General features: G+C 45.0%; 1 protein-coding gene across 1 annotated transcript; it reads left to right on the top strand.

Annotated features, from left to right (window-relative positions):
* The first annotated feature begins 976 nt into the window (after positions 1–976).
* On the top strand, positions 977–5,673 carry LOC133885641 (auxin transporter-like protein 2). The gene is made up of 7 exons (XM_062325375.1): positions 977–1,369; positions 1,484–1,669; positions 2,101–2,213; positions 2,309–2,492; positions 2,638–2,735; positions 4,037–4,502; positions 5,142–5,673. The coding sequence occupies exons 1-7, from the start codon at positions 1,181–1,183 to the stop codon at positions 5,379–5,381; spliced, it is 1,476 nt and encodes a 491-aa protein (XP_062181359.1). The 5' UTR covers positions 977–1,180; the 3' UTR covers positions 5,382–5,673.
* Positions 5,674–19,258: the final 13,585 nt, after the last annotated feature.

Below are 19,258 nucleotides of genomic sequence, written 5' to 3'. Positions count from 1 at the left end.
TGATGAATCGATGACTTAGGTGTTATAGATTGAATGTGGAGTAAATCGAGAGAAGTAAACTTATCATAAATGAAAGTATTTATTGTAATATTATTGTATGTGCCTATGGCTAAAACAATCTCTAAGTGAGATATCAAAGATGTGTTTTTGGACCATATTGATATCCAAACAATAATTATTTGTGACTCTAGAAAATGGTACACAAAGAGCAGCTCATCGTTGCATATTTTCAAGTAGTCATGAATGAATACATTGATTTCTGCCAAAAATGAATGAGCGCATTGAGTTCATCAACAGTTTGGCCATCCTTTTTCAAAGAAAGAATTATTGCAGTCCTCAAAAAAAGAAACAAACAATTATTGATACTAGTAGGTGACGAGTTCATTCTTGGCTAGACATTAAACAATGACTCAGCCACATTTCATCTGTAGTACTCTATTAATTCTTTTCAGTTTCCAAAATTTTGGCTTGGAAATGATTAGATCACAGCTCATGACTGAAGCAGGGAAGACTCATCCGAACAGAACCAGCAAAGCAACTCATAAACGAAAGCCGTCCAAGGAACATCTGGCGAACGTTGATGTCACTTCAGTAGCCGTTGAGGAAGGCGTGGCGACCCAGAGAGAATGAACAAGACGAAAGAGACAGCAGCAGGGAACGGACGCGTAGGCCGCAGGATGAGTCCACGAGAGACGGAGACGGGTCTGCAGCATTATAAAAGAGGCATGCGAGTTCCCCCCTCACAATCCCCCTCTCTCGCATCCGGATTCTCTCGTCAGATCATCCTAAACACACTCTGCTGTACTCACCATCTTCCTTCCGCCGTCTCACGTCGACTCGGCCTCGCTGTTGCTCTGAGCAGAGCAGAGGAGAAAGGAGTCCGAGGGGTACGCCTGCCTGCCGGCCTGCCTGCAAGAAAGTACCTGCCTTTTTCCATCCATAACACAGTAAATTCCCTCGGCGCGTTGCGCAGTCGCCAACCATCCGCTATTTACTACCCTCTTCTGCGACAGGTTGGGACTTGGGTGTCGACGTGTCGTTACTTATAGACCTCTTGGTCTTTGCTCCCTCTGTTTCCTGCAGCAAGTGCGCTTCCGGCGGCGCTCCGGGTTCTGTTGTGCGCGGCGTGTAGAGGGAACGTGAGTGCGTTGTTAGCTGGGGACGGGGAGAGGCCGGGAGGATGGTGCCGGGCGAGCAGGCGGAGGACGCCATCGTGGCGGACGTCGGCAACGTCAAGGAGGGGGAGGTGCGAGCGATGGGCATCGAGGATGATCCCGAGCAGCAGCACGACGGCAAGTTCAGCATGAAGAACCTGCTCTGGCACGGCGGCTCCGTCTGGGACGCCTGGTTCAGCTGCGCCTCCAACCAGGTATGTGCGTTCACGAGAGCTGTCGCTGCCGTTTGCCAAGATATGCACGATGCGTTTCATGACCGCCCGTGGCGGCTGGAACATTGAAATCAAATGGTGCGTTCTGATTTGCAGGTGGCGCAGGTGCTGCTGACGCTGCCGTACTCGTTCTCGCAGCTGGGCATGCTCTCCGGCGTGCTGCTGCAGGTGTTCTACGGCCTCATGGGCAGCTGGACCGCCTACCTCATCAGCGTCCTCTACGTCGAGTACCGCGCCCGCAAGGAGAAGGAAGGCGTCAGCTTCAAGAATCACGTCATCCAGGTCGGTCGCTCTCTCTCGCTCGCCGCCCAGCGCACGTGCACGCCGCACTCCACTCTGCATCTAGCATCTTGAGTGCTTGTTCTTGCATCTCCGCGCCAGTTTCAACTTCGTTTCTCTCCGGCTTCCCGGGCACACGGTTTCTGTGCGTCCATCTGCCGCTTTTCCGCGGGTGGGGAGCATCGGAATTGGATCCCCTGGCCATGATCGATCACGCCGGAATCCGATCATGCCGTGTGGTGTGCTCTGGAATTTGGGGCAGTGAGTAATGAGTAGAGTAGTGTTGCTTGTTCAGTGGAAAGGCGCTTTTCTGTGCCATTTCCTGAACACTAAGCAAAACGACAACACAATCGGCATGCGCCTGTTTACTCTAGCACACGCATCAAACTGGAATAAAAATTAGAATTTAATTTTTTTTTCCTGCCGTTGACCAGTGGTTCGAAGTTCTCGATGGGCTCCTGGGCCCGTACTGGAAGGCCGCGGGGCTCGCGTTCAACTGCACGTTCCTGCTCTTCGGCTCTGTCATCCAGCTGATCGCCTGTGCAAGGTGAGATTCCTGAAGAAAAACATCATTCTTCTACCTCTGTCAGTGGCAGTCATTGTCTATGAGAGATGAACTGAGCTCCATGGAATTCCTGGCAGTAACATCTACTACATCAACGACCGGCTGGACAAGCGGACGTGGACGTACATCTTTGGCGCGTGTTGCGCCACCACAGTGTTCATCCCCTCCTTCCACAACTACCGCGTTTGGTCCTTCCTCGGCCTCGGCATGACCACCTACACCGCCTGGTACCTCACTATCGCCGCCGTCGTCCACGGCCAGGTGAACCCTATCGATCCCTGTCGCCCATTGATTGTGCCAGTCATCGCTTCGCTTGATCTGGTTCTTGTCAAGACGATCACATTGATGGGCTAACTGTGATTGTCCCCGCGCACGTCGGCGGCACGGACCGAAATGGATGTCACAGGTCGACGGCGTGACTCACTCGGGTCCGAACAAACTGGTGCTGTACTTCACCGGCGCCACCAACATCCTCTACACTTTCGGCGGCCACGCGGTCACTGTGTAAGTACTGAAAGAACTCTACCCTTTCACCGCTTGCAGCCTTTGCCTAGTGCCGGCGAGGACAAGGCCAGGTTTGAAAATTCAGGGCGGTTAGTGGTTAAAAACATGTTTTTAGATGAGGCAAAACAGATCCCAAGGAGTAGAAAATGATTCGTGGTTGGTGGAGACCGGCTTTGTTATCTTTGAACCATTGGTTAGACAGAAATGTAGCATAGCCACTACGCTCTGGTGATCAACCCCTACATTCCCCTACTGAAGGTCTATCTATGCTAGCCTCCCACTATGCATTTCAATATTCTCACTGAACAATCCTTTATTCCCATTGCTACATTACCTGTGCTTAGTATAACACCTGCTATGATGATCTTTGCTCCGTGGTGATTATAGCAAAATTTGAGGGGTAATCAGCGTTCACGCGCTGTTCAAACGCCTGGTTGTCAGGGAGTACTTTATCTTAAAAATTCAGCTGCTTTCTGTAGTGGTAAAAGAAAAAATGTTCTTTGCAGAGGTTGGATGATGACTACATCAAAGTGAACCAATTCCGTCCTATTGCCCCCGTGCGGGGGTGATAAGATATATATCGGATTGTGACAATACGGTACCCGATCATTTCATGATCCTGATTTATCGTTTGGTGATAACTTTTGGTTAGTGGCGAGAAAGTATCAAAGGTCTACTCTGACAATTTCATCCCAAACTTAGAAGGTGAAGGCCTTCCTGTCTGCCAATTCTACAATGCCCCTGTGAGGCTGTCACCATCCTTTGCCTGAAGCAATTCAAGACTATATCTCTGCTGCTTTTTGAGTGACATGACAGTTGCCATTAGATGCTACTATGATAGCATCACTTGTGAGTGTTAGGTGCTTAATCTAATCGATTATTGCTTAATTTGGCCGTACTTGTCGGCCCCCGCTGCTAATTTGACCGGAGGCGCTCGTATCTAGCTGAATGATGTTGTTACAGCTGGAGAGATTCCTCATATCCCAATCTTTGTAGATCTACTGACTAGGAGAAGCACTATCTTTTCTCCCTTGATGGCTTATCGTTCAATCAACGTAAAAGTTCATAAATTATTTGCACGCATGTGTGGGAAAGGGTGTCTTGTACGTTAATTCCTAGCTTTGATTCTCGCTTTATATGTTAGCAGATCATTTTTCTGATATCTTTGTATAATGAATGAAGTACATGCTGCTTTCAGAAAACTGTTTTTCCGCAGAGCATAAATGTTTGTTGCTTTCTGATATTGGTTCATGTAAGAACCCACTGAGTAGTTTCTTTTTTTAATGTGATTTGGGGCACAGAGAGATCATGCACGCGATGTGGAAGCCGCGGAAGTTCAAGTACATCTACCTGGTGGCGACGCTGTACGTGTTCACGCTGACGCTGCCGTCGGCGGCGGCCATGTACCGGGCGTTCGGTGACCAGCTGCTGACGCACTCGAACGCCTTCTCTCTGCTGCCGCGGACCGGGTGGCGCGACGCGGCGGTGATCCTGATGCTGATCCACCAGTTCATCACGTTCGGGTTCGCGTGCACCCCGCTCTACTTCGTGTGGGAGAAGGTGGTCGGCATGCACGACACCAGGAGCGTCTGCCTGCGCGCGCTGGCGCGGCTCCCCATCGTCGTGCCCATATGGCTCCTCGCCGTCATCTTCCCCTTCTTCGGGCCCATCAACTCTGCTGTCGGCGCGCTCCTCGTCAGCTTCACCGTCTACATCATCCCCGCCCTCGCCCACATGCTCACGTACAGCTCGGCGTCGGCCAGATTGGTAAGCATGGTGCTCCTCCTTCGATTTCCATACGCGCATGCACTCAGTTCCCTGATGCATAGCACAACGTTAGCACATAAGTCAAAGTATCATCAGTTTTCTAGCTACCTCCAAATGCACAACACAACGCTAGCACATCTACGTCACGAGTCAGTGCGTTCATCCACGCTGTTCCCTGATGCTCCCATGAAGATATGCCGCTTGCTGATGCTGAGGCGTGCGCGCCATGCTGGCACTAGAAGAAAGGAAAGACGTGCACACATCAAGCTAGTGCCACACGCACAGGGACGCTGATGCCGAGAGCGCCATCACGGTGCCGGCCCGGTGCGCTCCGGACGGCGACAGCGCGGCCACGCGGATGGACGTCGGACGGGTGCGTCCGCTCGATCGACCGGGCGGGATCGCGACAGGAACCCAGTGGCACGGGCGGCCAGGCTGATGGGTGGGACGCTGCTGCCCCTGCTTTCCTAGGCCTCGCGGTGGCCGGGGACCTTATCCGCACAACCGCATCAGCACAGTGCGAAACTGCGAACGCACAAGCGAAACGTCACGTCCTACAGAGCCGCCCGTACCGATCTGCTCATTGCTCATCACGTTGATTTCGCCAGCAGGCTGCTAACATTTTTGGTGCTTTTGCAGAATGCGGCGGAGAAGCCGCCAATCTTCCTGCCGAGCTGGTCGGGGATGTTCGTGGTGAACGCATTCGTGGTGACGTGGGTGCTGGTGGTCGGCTTCGGGCTCGGCGGATGGGCCAGCGTGTCCAACTTCGTCAAGCAGATCGACACGTTCGGGCTCTTCGCAAAGTGCTACCAGTGCCCACCGAAGACGCACGCCCCTGCCGTGGCGGGGTCGCCGATGCCGGTGCCGCCGCATCACTAGCTGGAGGACTGACAGAAGATTGGCATGCCGATGGCGGACGGAAACAAGGAGTGTCTCGGTGCCAAACAAGTCTCTGGATTGCTAGTTTCTGGCCGCCATGTAACATACAACCCTCGACTTGGGTTTGTTGCGCGGCTTTGATACATCCGTTTGTGTCGCTTTATTTGTTTGGGTTGTGAACATGGTTGTAGGTTTTTCGGTTCATGTTACATGCCATGTGATACAAGAATGACATATGCAAGTTCTCAGAGAGAGAAAAAGGAATGGATGTGAAATAGGACCGCTTTTCTATTTTTTTTTCTCCTGGTTAATCAAGATCGCGTGTGCTAGGACGGCAATTTAGAAAGGGGATTTGGTTCCAAAATCTTACTCCTATAGTTTACTTCAATTTAAATTCATAACCGACAATTACTCCTACTATTTTTTTTGAGAGAAATACACTCACACCCAACGCACGCACATGCATGTGTACCCTAAGCACATGGTACAGATACATACTCGCTAAATACGCATGCGTGTGCATACCTCTAACTACTGGGGAAAAGCTCCCGTGAGGCTCGTGAGAAGGGTTTAATAATAATAATAATACCCCACATGTAAGTATCTATGGTACACATATCCTTAACCCAATAGTTTCTAGAAACTGCCATAACATATAAGGCATGTGCACAATTTCCTGGTACATTATCGTAACTCATATGGAACCTATAATTGGAAATGAAAAAAAAAAGATATTCAAAAGATACGTTATTCAGAAGGTTATGATCGGGACTACGAGTAGGATACACCTCCCCCAACCCGTCTATATAAGGCGGGGTAGAGGGATAGGTAGGGCATCAAATCTCAAGTTGACAACTACAAGCCAAGAGGGAAGCAGGTTCAACCCATTGAAGATCCACAAGCCACACCAGGATCGCTCTGACTAGGTTTTCCAAACTAGACACCCGAATAACTCACTGAGATTGCAAGAATAGATCTAGATACGCTCCCAGATTATAATTCTTTGTTATTCATATAATCAAGACTACATAGGACGTAGAGTTTTTATCCTAAGAAAGGCCTCAACATGTATAAATATTCATGTATACACATGCGATACACCCAATTGACGACCAGCTATCCCTATTATATATAAGCATTTGCATATCGACTTGCAAATCGTCGACAGTTGGTGTCGTCTATGGGGATATGGCAATGTTGTTCTTCATCAACTAGGCGCATCTTGTCTTCGACAATAGGCTTTTCCAATGAAAGGTTATATGATGATTTCGGACACGAGATTTACGTAACATCCGACAAGGCTTCGCAAGATCCAGCAATGGATTTCGATCATCAAGCCTCAGGGTACGATGACCAAAGCGGTCATCAAAGCAATTACATGGCTAGATCTATAGACTCATCTTCTGATAGTTCTCACTATCGAGATATTGATACTATGGATCATAATATCCGGAAGACAAGCCCCGGTTCATGGAGTTTGATGCATCTTATGAAGATGAAAGGTTATCAGATTATGGTGTCCATGTTCTTTTCGTGGATCCTTTAAATGAATTGCTTCCTAAATCCTATCCTAGAAACCCTTATGGTGCCTCCACAATCTCTCAAGATGCAGCCAAGATAGGATCGAAGAGTCCAGAACATAATCACGATCAACAAAAGACACGCCTCCCAATCAGGCCAACGAGGCAATGGACAGTTTACCTTGGGGCTTCCTGATATGTTTAGAATTTGAAGAATCTACTCTCCAGTCCACCTGGAACATGAATAGACACCCCCATAAGGCGAAAAGCGATTAGAGGAAGCAAACAAGATCGCCACTTCCGCTCAACAGGGCCCAAAAGCTTCTAATTTAGTTAAGACTACTACTCGGCTAGATAAATCACATGTTAGCAGTTCCAACCAGGGTTCCCGTGATCGATGGAAAGAGGATCGTGCAAAGTCCACTAATCAGTGTCAATGAAATGTCTATTCAACTCCTTCTAGAGAATGTTCTAGTCATGATCTACGCCACAAGCTTGACACTCATTGCAATCGCCCAGGAGGGCAAGATCAAGTTCCAGGAATCTTGAATCGATTCCCGAGACCAAGGTTATAACTCCGACTCCTCGAGGAGGACCTCGGTAGTTACCGGGTGCTAGGCCTTCACATCAACCCTCTGAGCAGTACACTGGCCAAACAAATTCCGGCCCGGGTCTTTGGAGAAGTACGATGGGAGTACAAATCCCATGGAGGTCCTCTAGATCTACACAACTTCTATCCAGGCTGCTAGAGGAGATGAGAAGGTGATGGCTAATTATCTCCCAACAACACTTGAAAGGTTTGCTCGATCCTGGCTAGCCAACTTACCGCCAAATTCAGTCTACTCGCAGGAACACTTGTGCAATATCTTCGTATCCAACTTTCTAGGGACTTTTGAGTATCATGGGAAAGAAGGTGATTTATTCCGAGTTGGCTAAGGAACCAATGAGACTCTATAGGAATTTATCAAGAGATACAATAATACCAGGAACATGATTCTTGAGATTGATGATTATTCAGTAATTTGCACCTTCTGATAAGATGTATGGGATAACATATTAATAGAATATATGTCCATGCATCTAACTAAGACTATCAAGAGGCTTTTTGATATGGCAAATCAATGTGTTGTGGTAGCAAATGTGCTCAAGTGGAGATAGTCTCGCGATAAGGACATGCTTCCTCAACCTGGCATGGAAGCCAAAAGCTCCAAAACCACCGAGAAGTGCAAACCTAATAGGAAGGGTAATCAAGACAAGAAATAAGACAAAGGTTGAAAATACGGATTTGATGGTCGTGTGTAAGGATCAAGATTCAAAATCTCATTGTTTTCCTGACAAGGGCAAGAAGCCCTTATTGGAAAAAGGCACAATGAGACTGTGGTGCCCTATCCACAAGATTGATTCACATGACATGTCCAATAGTCGAGTTGTGATTAAACAGGTGAAAATATCTTCGGAATGAAGACATCGAATAAGCCTTCCAATTCCAAATCTCAATAACATGATGAGGAGAAAGAAGAGTAAGACAACAAGGATGAGATCTACAACGAATACCAAGACTTACTATGAGCAACTACAGAGTTTTAAAGATCGGACTGCACATTGAACCAGTTGGGCATCTGGTTTGCGATTTGGATGGTCCAACCACTGGTTTACTGGTTAGACCACTAGTTCAAATAAAAGACATGAGAGTATAAAGTTATATAAGTTCACTACCATAACATATATAAAGAAAGGGGTGTAGTGGTCAGCATGTGGTGCTCAAAACTCCTGGTATGGGGTTTGGGGTTTGAATCTCCACCCCCTCTTTTAATTGCATTTTAGCCCACCACACATGCCCTCTACACATGGGCCATGGCAGAGCCACGATTTGATCATTGGGTGTGCCCGACGGAAATTTCAAATCCAATATATAAGTATAAAATTTGCTAAAATTATAATATAATAATATTAAATGTTCTCAACATCGCAAATTCAATAAATATGTTTGAAATTTGCAAAAAGTACAATATAAATAGTCCAAATATGAAATAAAATCTTACATAGATATATAATTACAATACTCACTCTAGAACTCTACTTTACGCTTTCTCATGGTCATGAAAGTCTCGATTATATCATCCTCACTTAACTTGCAGAAAATATCACACTCAATAAATATGACTAAACAATAGTTCAATAACTCATCGCCCATATTATTTGTCAACTTATTCTTCACTAGACTCAATGCTAAAAATACTCTTTCAATATTTGTTGTCGTCACCGGTAGGATCTATACCAATTTAAGAAGCTAGTACACCAAATCATAAAGAACATGCTTATTTGTTTTAACAAGCCTAATAGAGAGCTCCCAAGATTGTTTAGGCATTTAAATGTATCATCTTTTCTCATATTGTCAATAAAGTTATTAAGTTGAATTTCAAGTCTTATCAAATCCATGCTTAATATGTCATTGGGATAAAACTTGACAAGGCTAAATACCTAGTGTGCATCATAAGAAGCAAATGAATTGAACAGATTCAAGGCTGACATGCAAAGAAGCAACTCCATATTAATCTCATCAAACCGATTGTCAAGCTCTTGCCAAATTTTATCAATGACATCAAGATATACATCTCTTCTATAATGATCATCAATTTTTTGTTTGGGGTAAAACCGTGAGGATCTTCCATGAGGCACATAATTACCATTCAATGAAGGAATTTGGATGCTATATTTTACACAAAATGATGTAACCCTTCCTTTAAAGAATTCTTCCCACCCGTGAGACCTCATTTGTTGCATTCTTTCCTTTGCCAAACTCACAAATGATATTGCATTAACAATATTTTGGTCTCTCCTGTGTAAAGATAGACATAACTCATTTGTGTATTCAAGAATAACAAGCATCAAGTGAACACTGAAAACAAACTCAAATGACTCAAAGACATCAAACATATCACGTATGTTCGGTCAATCACCCCTTTTTGTGGGATCTTTTCCAAGAGTTATAAGTACTTCTCAGATTGTGGAATACATATCAATAATGTGCAAAATAGTTTTGTAATGAGAGCCCCACTAAGTGTCTCTGGGCCTAGATAAGCTTATCTCTTGATTTAATCCACTCCCACTTTCTATTTCACCCAATTCAAGTGCCATCTTTAGCTTTTGAGCTATAACATCTCGAAGCATGTCATGACACTTACAAGAAACTCCAATAATATTCAACAAGCGAGAAAGTTGAGCAAAAAACCATACACAACCATCATTTCCCTTGGCAAAAGTAACAAGAACCAACTAGAGTTGATGTGCAAAATAATAGATGTAATAAGCAGAAAAAGACTCTTTCATGATCAATGTTTTTAGGCCATTAATCTCTCCTTTCATGTTACTAGCTCCATCATATCCTTGTCCATAAATTTGAGTAAGAGTCAAGTGGTGACCAATAAGTAAAGATTGAATTGCCGCCTTAAGTGACAAAGAAGTGGTACCAGCTACATGAACTACTCCAAGAAACCTTTTACATACCCTTTCAAGTTTATCAACATAACGCAAGCAAAGAGCTAGCCGTTCTTTATGTGATACATCACTAGACTCATAAGCTAGAATTGCATAATGATTATCACCAAGTTTTTCAATTATGTGTCTGGTAGTTTCCTCGGCACAATAATGAATACCTTGCTTTTGTATGGGAGGAGAAGTCAAAATGCAATTTCTCGGAGCATTTTTCAGAACCAACTTTTTAACTTCTTCATTATTTTCTACAAGCCATTTCAAAAGTTCAAGAAAGTTGCCTCGATTGCTAGATTTTTCACCCTGATCATGTCTACGGCATGCCAATCCTTGATGCAAAAGAAACCTTAAACATCTAAGTGAATAAGTCAACCTAGCCTTGTAAAGAGATAGATTCTCTTGTGACACCTTCACAAGAACATTATCAATTGGTTTACCTTGCACAGATGAGTTGTATTTCTCTTGAGCTATATTGTGAGCACTACATAAATCCCCTACATATTTGTCTAATGCATCACTTTTGTTCCAATTTCTCCAAACATTCTTAACAAAATTACCACTTTCCTTGCCAAACAAGAAACAAACCATGCAAAATACTGCATCATTCTCAATACTATATTCAAGCCAAGTGTATTTATGAAACCAAATAAGACTGAAGCGTCGACCTTTACTGTATATTTTTGGCAAAATTAGGTGGATACCATCGCAAAAGTGCTCATATTGGGTTGTCCATATGTCATCCTCACAGCTGATGGTATTTTCTAACTTTTGCAACTTTTGCGATGGTACCCAGCAAATTGCCCCTATATTTTTCTGGTTTTGTACTCATGAGCATAATGTTGGCATGGACGTTTTAGAATATATCCTCTTCAAATTACATCTTGATCATTGACATGATAAATTGCAATAGACACCCTTAAGCCCGGATCAAGTTGGAAATGATTAACATCATAAATAGGGATGTGGTTCTTATTCTTGAGTTTCCCATTGAGCCACAACCGGAATTGGAGGTCCTTGTTGTTGAATTTGCCCTTGAGCCACAACCGGAACCGGAGGTGATTCTTGTTATTGAGTTTGCACTGAGCCACAACCGGATCCAGAGATGATTCTTCATTCATAGTCTTTTTTTTTTGTCTTTGCTTCATGTTTCTAAAAAAGTGACGCAATGTCACTATTTCTCTTCATGTCTTCACAATTCTACATTTGCAATTCAAAACTAAAACTAAGTGAGTTACAAATAAGATACAAAATGTGTGCATGCTTATGCATTGTTTCAATTAAAACTTTAATGTCATGGGAAAATTCTTGGCATCAAATACAGAAAGGTTTGACTGAATATATAATATCGATGAAGTAGCATATTGAATGAATGACATCTTTGGTAAGGGCTAAATTAGAGAGAAGATAAAATCAATCAAAGTTGCATTTTTCAGAACTTGTGCTGGCAAGTCAGATGTTAATGGATGATGGATCTAGTGGTAGGCGACCTTGCAAGCACTAATTTTATTACAACAACTAACTGCCTCTAGGACGGCATCTCGGAGGGCAAATGGAGCCATGCATGAAATGTGAATGTTTGTACTTACGGCACGCCCGCCTTTGTGCTTTAAAACGTCCCCTGCAGAGTTTCCACTACAACTCTCTGACTCTCTCTTGTTTAGTTGTGTGAAGTGAACCACCGAACCTCACCATTAGTTATTCAGTCCATCACAATTCACAAAGTCAAGCGTCAGACCAACGACACATCACAGACCCAGCCACCCAGGGTGTATGGAACTATCCAAATAGTATTCTAATTAATCATCAGGAGGATCATTATCAGTAATCACAACCTCAATGATTTATCAAAATATCATCCCGGTAGTCTCGGCACATCTTTTGTGCCCAAGATCAAAACATATGTCTTTCGAACATATAACATCATAATAAAGCTTAAGAAAGAGTGACTAATTAATATTAGATTACAAGTTATTAAGCATTCAACCATTTACAACAATTTATACAAAAAATTAGATCAACTACGTGGCGAAAACAAAACTATAGTGTTTTCAACTCGGATTCTCTAGCCCTAACTGGTGGTCAAACCGGCCCTATCGGCGGTCAGACCACCAAACCTTGCCAGCAGCGCCTTTGCGGGGTCGCGGGGTGGCTATGACATCCTTCTTAGTGTATAAGTGGAGACCACCCTCCCCAAGATGAAGAGAAACTCGATCACCCTTGGGATTCTTGAGAGAAACGACTCTCCTAGCACAATCAAGCCGAGCCTCATACTTGGCTAACCAATTCATTTCTAATATGATATCCATTCCTCTAGTATCCAGCAGGATCAAATTTGCAGGAAACTGAACTCCCTCAATTAGGATCTTAGCCTTAGGGACAATTCGGTTGGTTGTCAACTTAGTACCAGGTGCATCAATGTGATAGGCAGAGGGTAGGGTCTCGGTGACTAAATTATAACTCAAAACATAACTACCCTTGATAAAAGAATAAGATGCTCCTGAATCAAAAGGAACAACTGCGGAATGAGAGTTCACAAGTAGCGTACCAATGAGCACGCTGTCGTCCTCTCGAGCCTCTTCGTTGGAGATATGACGCACTCGGACACATTTTGGGACGTGCGTAGCCTAGGAGGCTTAAGGAGTGGGTCGAGCAGGTGGTGGCCTTAGAGCAGTCACCATAGCTCCCGGCTTCGAATAAGAGAAATCCCATGCAAAGAGGCCGATGCGCTCACAATTGTAACACGGGCCGTCGGGGCCACCTGTCACACTTCCTGAGAATCATTAGATCTTGGAGTATGTCCTTGCGGAGGGGAGAAAGTTGGGCGTCGCACCATCCACATTGGTCGTGGAGTAGTTAAGGCTGACATGTGAGATGGAGGAGGCTGACTCTCCGTCCATGCACGTTGAGATATCCCGCCTATGGAAGGCGACAGAACCCTCTTGTGCTTCTTCTCCTCTTGGTGGTTCTTCAGTTTGAACTTCACCATGAGAGAGGTACTCACTAGCTTGTTGCAGCTAGCGAACTCATGCGCCGATAGCCGGTCTTGCATCTTTGAATTGAGGCCGTTCAAAAAGCAGTATTGCTTCTGCTCGTCGGTGTTGACCTCATTCTGAGCATATTGTGCAAGGTGGTTGAACACTTGCACATACTCTATCGCCAATCTACCTCCTTGCTTGAGGTCTAGGAACTGTCGCATCTTGATCTCCATGATCCCCTTGGGGATGTGAAAATCACTGAATGCTTGATGGAACTCCACCCAAGAGACGTGGTGATTGGCAGCGTGCATGGCCAAATAGTTGGTCCACCATGCACCAGTTGTGCCTTGGAGCTGATGGATAGCAAAGAGCGCCTTCTCGTGGTCCCCACACCGAAGGGGAGCGAGCTTTTGCTCAATAGTCCGTAGCCAATGATCAGCGTCAAGAGGATCTTCAGCACGCGTGAAGGTGGGCGGCTGAGTCCAGAGAAAATCCAAGAAGTCATCACGGCGTTCGGCCCCACCTCCTCCATGAGGGGTCGTGTTACGCACGAGAGCTTCGAGGAGCATCATCTGAGATTGATGGTTCTATGCAATTCGCATAAGCACATCCTCGGTGGAGGTGATGTTGTGTTGTTCTCATTGGAACCATCAAGAAGATCATCCCAGAGATTCAGGGTCCTCATCCTGTTATGACGATAAGATGAAAAGGTAAAAGGTCAAACTCTGACATAGCATAGTAGCATAGCCGGATATCATTTGATTGGATCCCATAATATCGTATATTTGGAAAAACACGTGCATATGGGTGATAGAAAAATGAAGGCAAGCTCGCGTTTCTTTCTGGAACGCATCTCTCCGCAACAAACATCAAGATCACAGGCATTCATATATACAATAATTACCAAATATCACCCTTCATGCTACCTATTATTTCTTGTGTGAACAGTGCTTATGCATCTCACCACACAAGCGACATTTCATACGTTGTTGCCAACGTATTCACTTCTCGTACCGTCGCCTTACGAGATACCCCATGTAATCGCCACATGGGTAGACGACTATATTTACCATCATATGATGGATATTCATATGTTATTGCTAACGTATTCACTTTCCGTACTATCGTCGTATGAGACACACTAGGCCCCTGCCTCTCACTAGTTGAGCTCCCGAGATTTACCGCCAAGGGGATGTGTTCCTTACCTTTTTCGCTGATGCAACATGATTCATGAAAAGGAACATCACAATGCAAAACTAAATGACATAAGTGTCACACACAACTCATTACACTTAGGGACATAATATAGCAATTTCATACATATTAGCAAGAGGGGCACAAAAAGAGCTTTAGTGGGTTGCTTAGTGATATTGACACATTTACTAACCCATGTCCTAAGCATGTTTAGGCTACTTCATTAAACCAAGCTCCGATGCCACGGTGTGAGGAACCGTCCAAATAGTATTCTAATTAATTATTAGGATGATCATTATTAGTAATCACAACCTCAATGATTAATCAAAATAGGATACCTGTAGTCCTGACATGTGTTTTGTGTCTAAGATCATAACACATACCTTTTCAATATATAACATCACAACAAAGTTTAAGAAAGAGCGAGTAATTAACATTAAATTACAAGTTCTTAAGCATTCAACTATTTACAACAATTTACACAAAAGATTAGATCAACTACGCAGCGAAAATAAAACTATAGACAACAAAAGAAGAGTGGAGCCACATGCCCTTAGGCTTCACCCTAAAAGTTTCGCCACTCGAGAGTAGTTGCCTACTTAGGCCTGCCACCAACATCGATGGACATGAAGTAGCCAAAAACAAACTCCTATTCACTATAAGTACCTAAAAGAGCAGCGTGAGTATGAAGTTACTCGTAAGATTTAATCCATATAAGGTACATATAGATAACCTGACTCTAAGGATTATGCATTGAGCTATTAGTAAGGAGAAGGTCACAGGGTTATGTAAATTCATATGCGTAAGAAACCTAGAGATATATTTGTGAGCACATATACTTAACCAAACATACTTCTCCAAACCTATAAACAACATGAATATAAATGTAAATGGAACCATCTCATATAATCAACGACCATAGACAACCATACCCAACAAAACCATACCAATCATCGTACATTCGTGACTCTACGATCGATGCAAATGGACAGAAGCATGCTCATGACCGAGAGCATAGCAATTCAAATTATTTTTACACCCTGCAGGAGGGTATAATTTTACCCACACGACACAAGGACCATACAACTTGAGTGACAACACAGACCCACCCAAGAGGGTATCCATGTCAACCTTTCTCATACCTGAAACCACCCGCTTGCAATGCCCTTATGACACCGAGGTTACCACGAGCATGTCCCAGACACCTCTGGCTCCCCGCCACCTTGCTTATCCTTTTCTTTTTCTCTTATGCGTCATAGGGTCACAAGATAAGTGTCGGCATGGCATATGATATTCGGCTTACCTTGCTATTAGATCAGCATGTGGTTAGTACGGGAAGTGCTAAAACCAACTGCACCGACGAACAGTGCTTAAACGATGCAAGCGGTCTATGGTGCCCAGGCTCCTCTCCCGAACTATCCCGAGAAACTCCTTCAGAGCAAAAGACACCCCTAGCACCGCCTACATCTCGCCTCATGTTAATCATCAAGCTACCCTGTTAATCAATATCATAATCAATGTTTGTGAACAATAAGTAACCCCTAAGCTTGCGAACAACGGATGAACTATTGCTCGTTTTTTAGAAAAACTAGGGTTAGGGGTGCCAGAGCCATTCCCCAGTGGAGGTGGTGCCAGCTCCGGCGTTTCGCACGACTCTCCACGACAAGGGAAGACGAGCCTCTTCTTCTTCTTCGATGCGCAGGCGCGGTGGCACAAACTTTGCGTCCTCGGGCATGATGGCGCACATGAGCTCCAGCCCCTCCTTGGTAGGCGTGTGGGCTTCTACCGAGGACCTATGCATCGCTAAGCATTTCGAACGACTCTTAAGTTAGATATCGATAATGTTATTAAGGCTACAAGGATATGGATAATTAACAACATAAGATGGAGGTAATGCATCAACATAGGTTCTACCCATAGACGCCCGACATCAACTCACTGAACATACAAACTTACATAAAGTATAACTTATCAATTTAGACTTCACAATTCAATCAAAGGGTGTAATATGATTAGATGCTCACCTTGCTGCTCTGGAATTTGCCTGATACTTCCTGCACAACACTCGCAAAACTTTGGGAGGTTGGTGTCGCCTTCACTTGCTTGGATTGTCGGTGCAACACTCTCTAAACGGAATAAGAATGCATTGCATAAATAATAAACAATGAAAAAGTGTGCACATGATGCATGCTTGAATAATATTAGAGCGTCGTGCTTTGAAAACATTTGCAAAAGATCACTACGTGACTAGGGTTTCGAAGATTGAAACTCCGAATAAGCTAACCTAAGTGCACATAGCCTTGCATGGTTGGCGGTCATATTGACGTAGAGGTGGCAGTCAGACCATCGGCTTGCAGGGAGTTTCAGCCTCTCGCGGCCAGACCGCAGACATGCTAGCGGTCAGACCCCTGTATAGGGTTTTCAACTCGGATTCTCTAGCCCTAACTAGAGATCAGACCAGCCCTATCGGCGGTAAGACTACCAGACCTTGCTGGCAGCACCTTTGCGGGGTCACAGGCGAGGACTCCGGTTAAACCTTCGACGACAAAGGGTACCAAAATGCTCTATGGGGCTAATGGAGTGCTTTAAAGTGATTGGACAAATTCACCAAGCTAAACTTAAATACCCCATGGATTGGATCTATACTAGGTTGAACTTGGGTCTAAACGACATGAGGGTTTAATTGAGCTTAGAAACAATAGGAAAACGATTGCGGATCAATCCACTCTAGAGAAGCTCCAGTTAGGAGATCTGGCTCTGGGGTGGCATGCGAGCTTGAGGTTGGATGAGCGTGCCTCCGGCAAGGGAGAAGAGGGGAGGAACTCAGGAAAGTCCTTTGGAAGCTTAGGAAGGTTCCCACCGTCGATCTACTGTTGTCGTGGACATCGAGGTGGAGCTTTCTTTCTCTCTCTAAGGTGGAGTGAGGAAGAGAGTGAGAGAGTGAGTGAGTGAGAGAGAGAGCAAGAGATAGTGATTAATTCAATTAAGTCGAGCCTTTGTGCTGTTGCGGTCATACCGCCAATGCTCCCGATCAAACCACGGTAAGTCCACATGGTAAACTCACATGGCTGCATACATGGTGGTTAGACCGCGGGTAAGCTCGATTAGACCCGCGATGGTGGTGTCCCCTTATCTTCACTCTCCACCTTTTTCTAAGTATTTGAGGCTTCTCCAAAGTGTTTAAAACCATCTCTAAAGTACTTGAAACACATTTCGATTCAACTCGATAAATAAATACGTATAATTACATGTAATGATGATCATACATGCTTAATTACGTAATTAGCATTTTGGGATATGACACAGGGTCATTGGGCCAATCGGCCAAGGCGGATGCGGTGGGGTCGGAGCCCGGGGGTGAGACCGTGAGACGAGGTGGGTCGGGCGATCGGCGGCTCGACGCAGCGGCTGGTGGGGGTCGACGGGCAGCGGCTCAGCTTGACCACGCGGTGGGTCGGCGGGCGATGTTCGGCGCGACCGCGTGGTGAGAGGTCAGCGCAGCGAGTCGACTAGTTGGCGACTTGGCGCGGTAGGGGGTCGGTGGCTCGACGCGTCGGGTTGGTCGGTCGGCAGCTTAGCGCGTTGGGTCAGGCGATCAACAGCTCAGCGCGGATGCCCGCGCGGTGGTCGGTGCGCTAGTCCAGTGCAATGGAGGGTCGGCACGGCAGTCCGGCATGGCGGAGGGTTCAGCGACTCGGCGTCATGATGCGGATGGCCGAATGGGGATCATTGGATCAGGGGATGGGGATTGCTCGGGCTGTGTTTTTGTGGATCTTTTTTTGGCTGCCGATCAAGCTAGACCGCGAGGTACTAAAAAAATAGTTCGAACTACAAGGTAGTCTGGACCGGACTACCCTATAGCTCCGCCTATGCCCCTGGGGTGCCCTTCCCACCGGTTGGACCACGCTAGTTTTTTAGTGGTTTTACGCAAAATCGAGCGGTTCAACCTAGTCCATAGTGGGTCAAATGTAGGAACGGTTTAATGGCGAAACCAAATTCATTTTTTGAAATTCCCCTTTGATTTGTTGTGTTAAAATTTTGCAACTTTATCAAGTGTGTCACCACAATGGAGTGAAATATGTGGATTTGTACTGCAAAAAGTCTATGCATCATGTATGAAAGCAATGTTCTTGTGCTTTAAGAACACAAGCCTCGTTGTTGTTGCCATCAATGCCCCGAATTTGAAGTCATGCGGGATGCAACTCAATTTTTGCAAGCTTTGTACTACAGATAGATGTGTGAGGTTGGTTAAGTATATTCATATCTATGTTGGGATGCCACATCTAGAAGACTAGAGGTTATTTAGTTGTTACCTACGAAAGCCTTACCGAATTTTAACATGCCCGCAAGTTTGGTTACCTTGGGTTCTCTACCAAACATTTAGCATGGCCATAAAAATTCGGCAACCCAACAAACAGTAAACTACCCACCGCATCGCTGCCAACAGAGCAAGCACTGATGTGGCAGACTGGCAGCAGGCCACACGTTGCAGGAAGTCCAATACTTTTGGGTTAGCAAACTTAAACAAAAATATTTCCTAAACCGTTTGTCCTGTTTACAATCCGTTTTCACTACTGTGTTCCTTATGATTTTATTATAAAAAAACCCACATTGACTATATTTTAACAAGAAAAAAATTAATTACATATAAGTCCCACATGCCATACTTACAATTTTATTAGATTTTGATATAGTT

Source organism: Phragmites australis, chromosome 11 (assembly GCF_958298935.1).
Source record: "Phragmites australis chromosome 11, lpPhrAust1.1, whole genome shotgun sequence".
NCBI classification, from domain to species: Eukaryota; Viridiplantae; Streptophyta; class Magnoliopsida; order Poales; family Poaceae; genus Phragmites; species Phragmites australis.
The sequence above is the reverse complement of the archived record's forward strand: the minus strand, read 5'-3'. Positions and strand labels throughout refer to the sequence as shown.

Bases quoted from the DNA above. Each gene is read 5' to 3' on its own strand.
- LOC133885641 (XM_062325375.1), top strand. From the start codon at position 1,181: ATGGTGCCGGGCGAGCAGGCGGAGGACGCCATCGTGGCGGACGTCGGC. The intron at 1,370-1,483 runs GTATGTGCGTTC...TCTGATTTGCAG, and splicing joins TCAGCTGCGCCTCCAACCAG to GTGGCGCAGGTGCTGCTGAC. The intron at 2,736-4,036 runs GTAAGTACTGAA...TTTGGGGCACAG, and splicing joins GGCGGCCACGCGGTCACTGT to AGAGATCATGCACGCGATGT.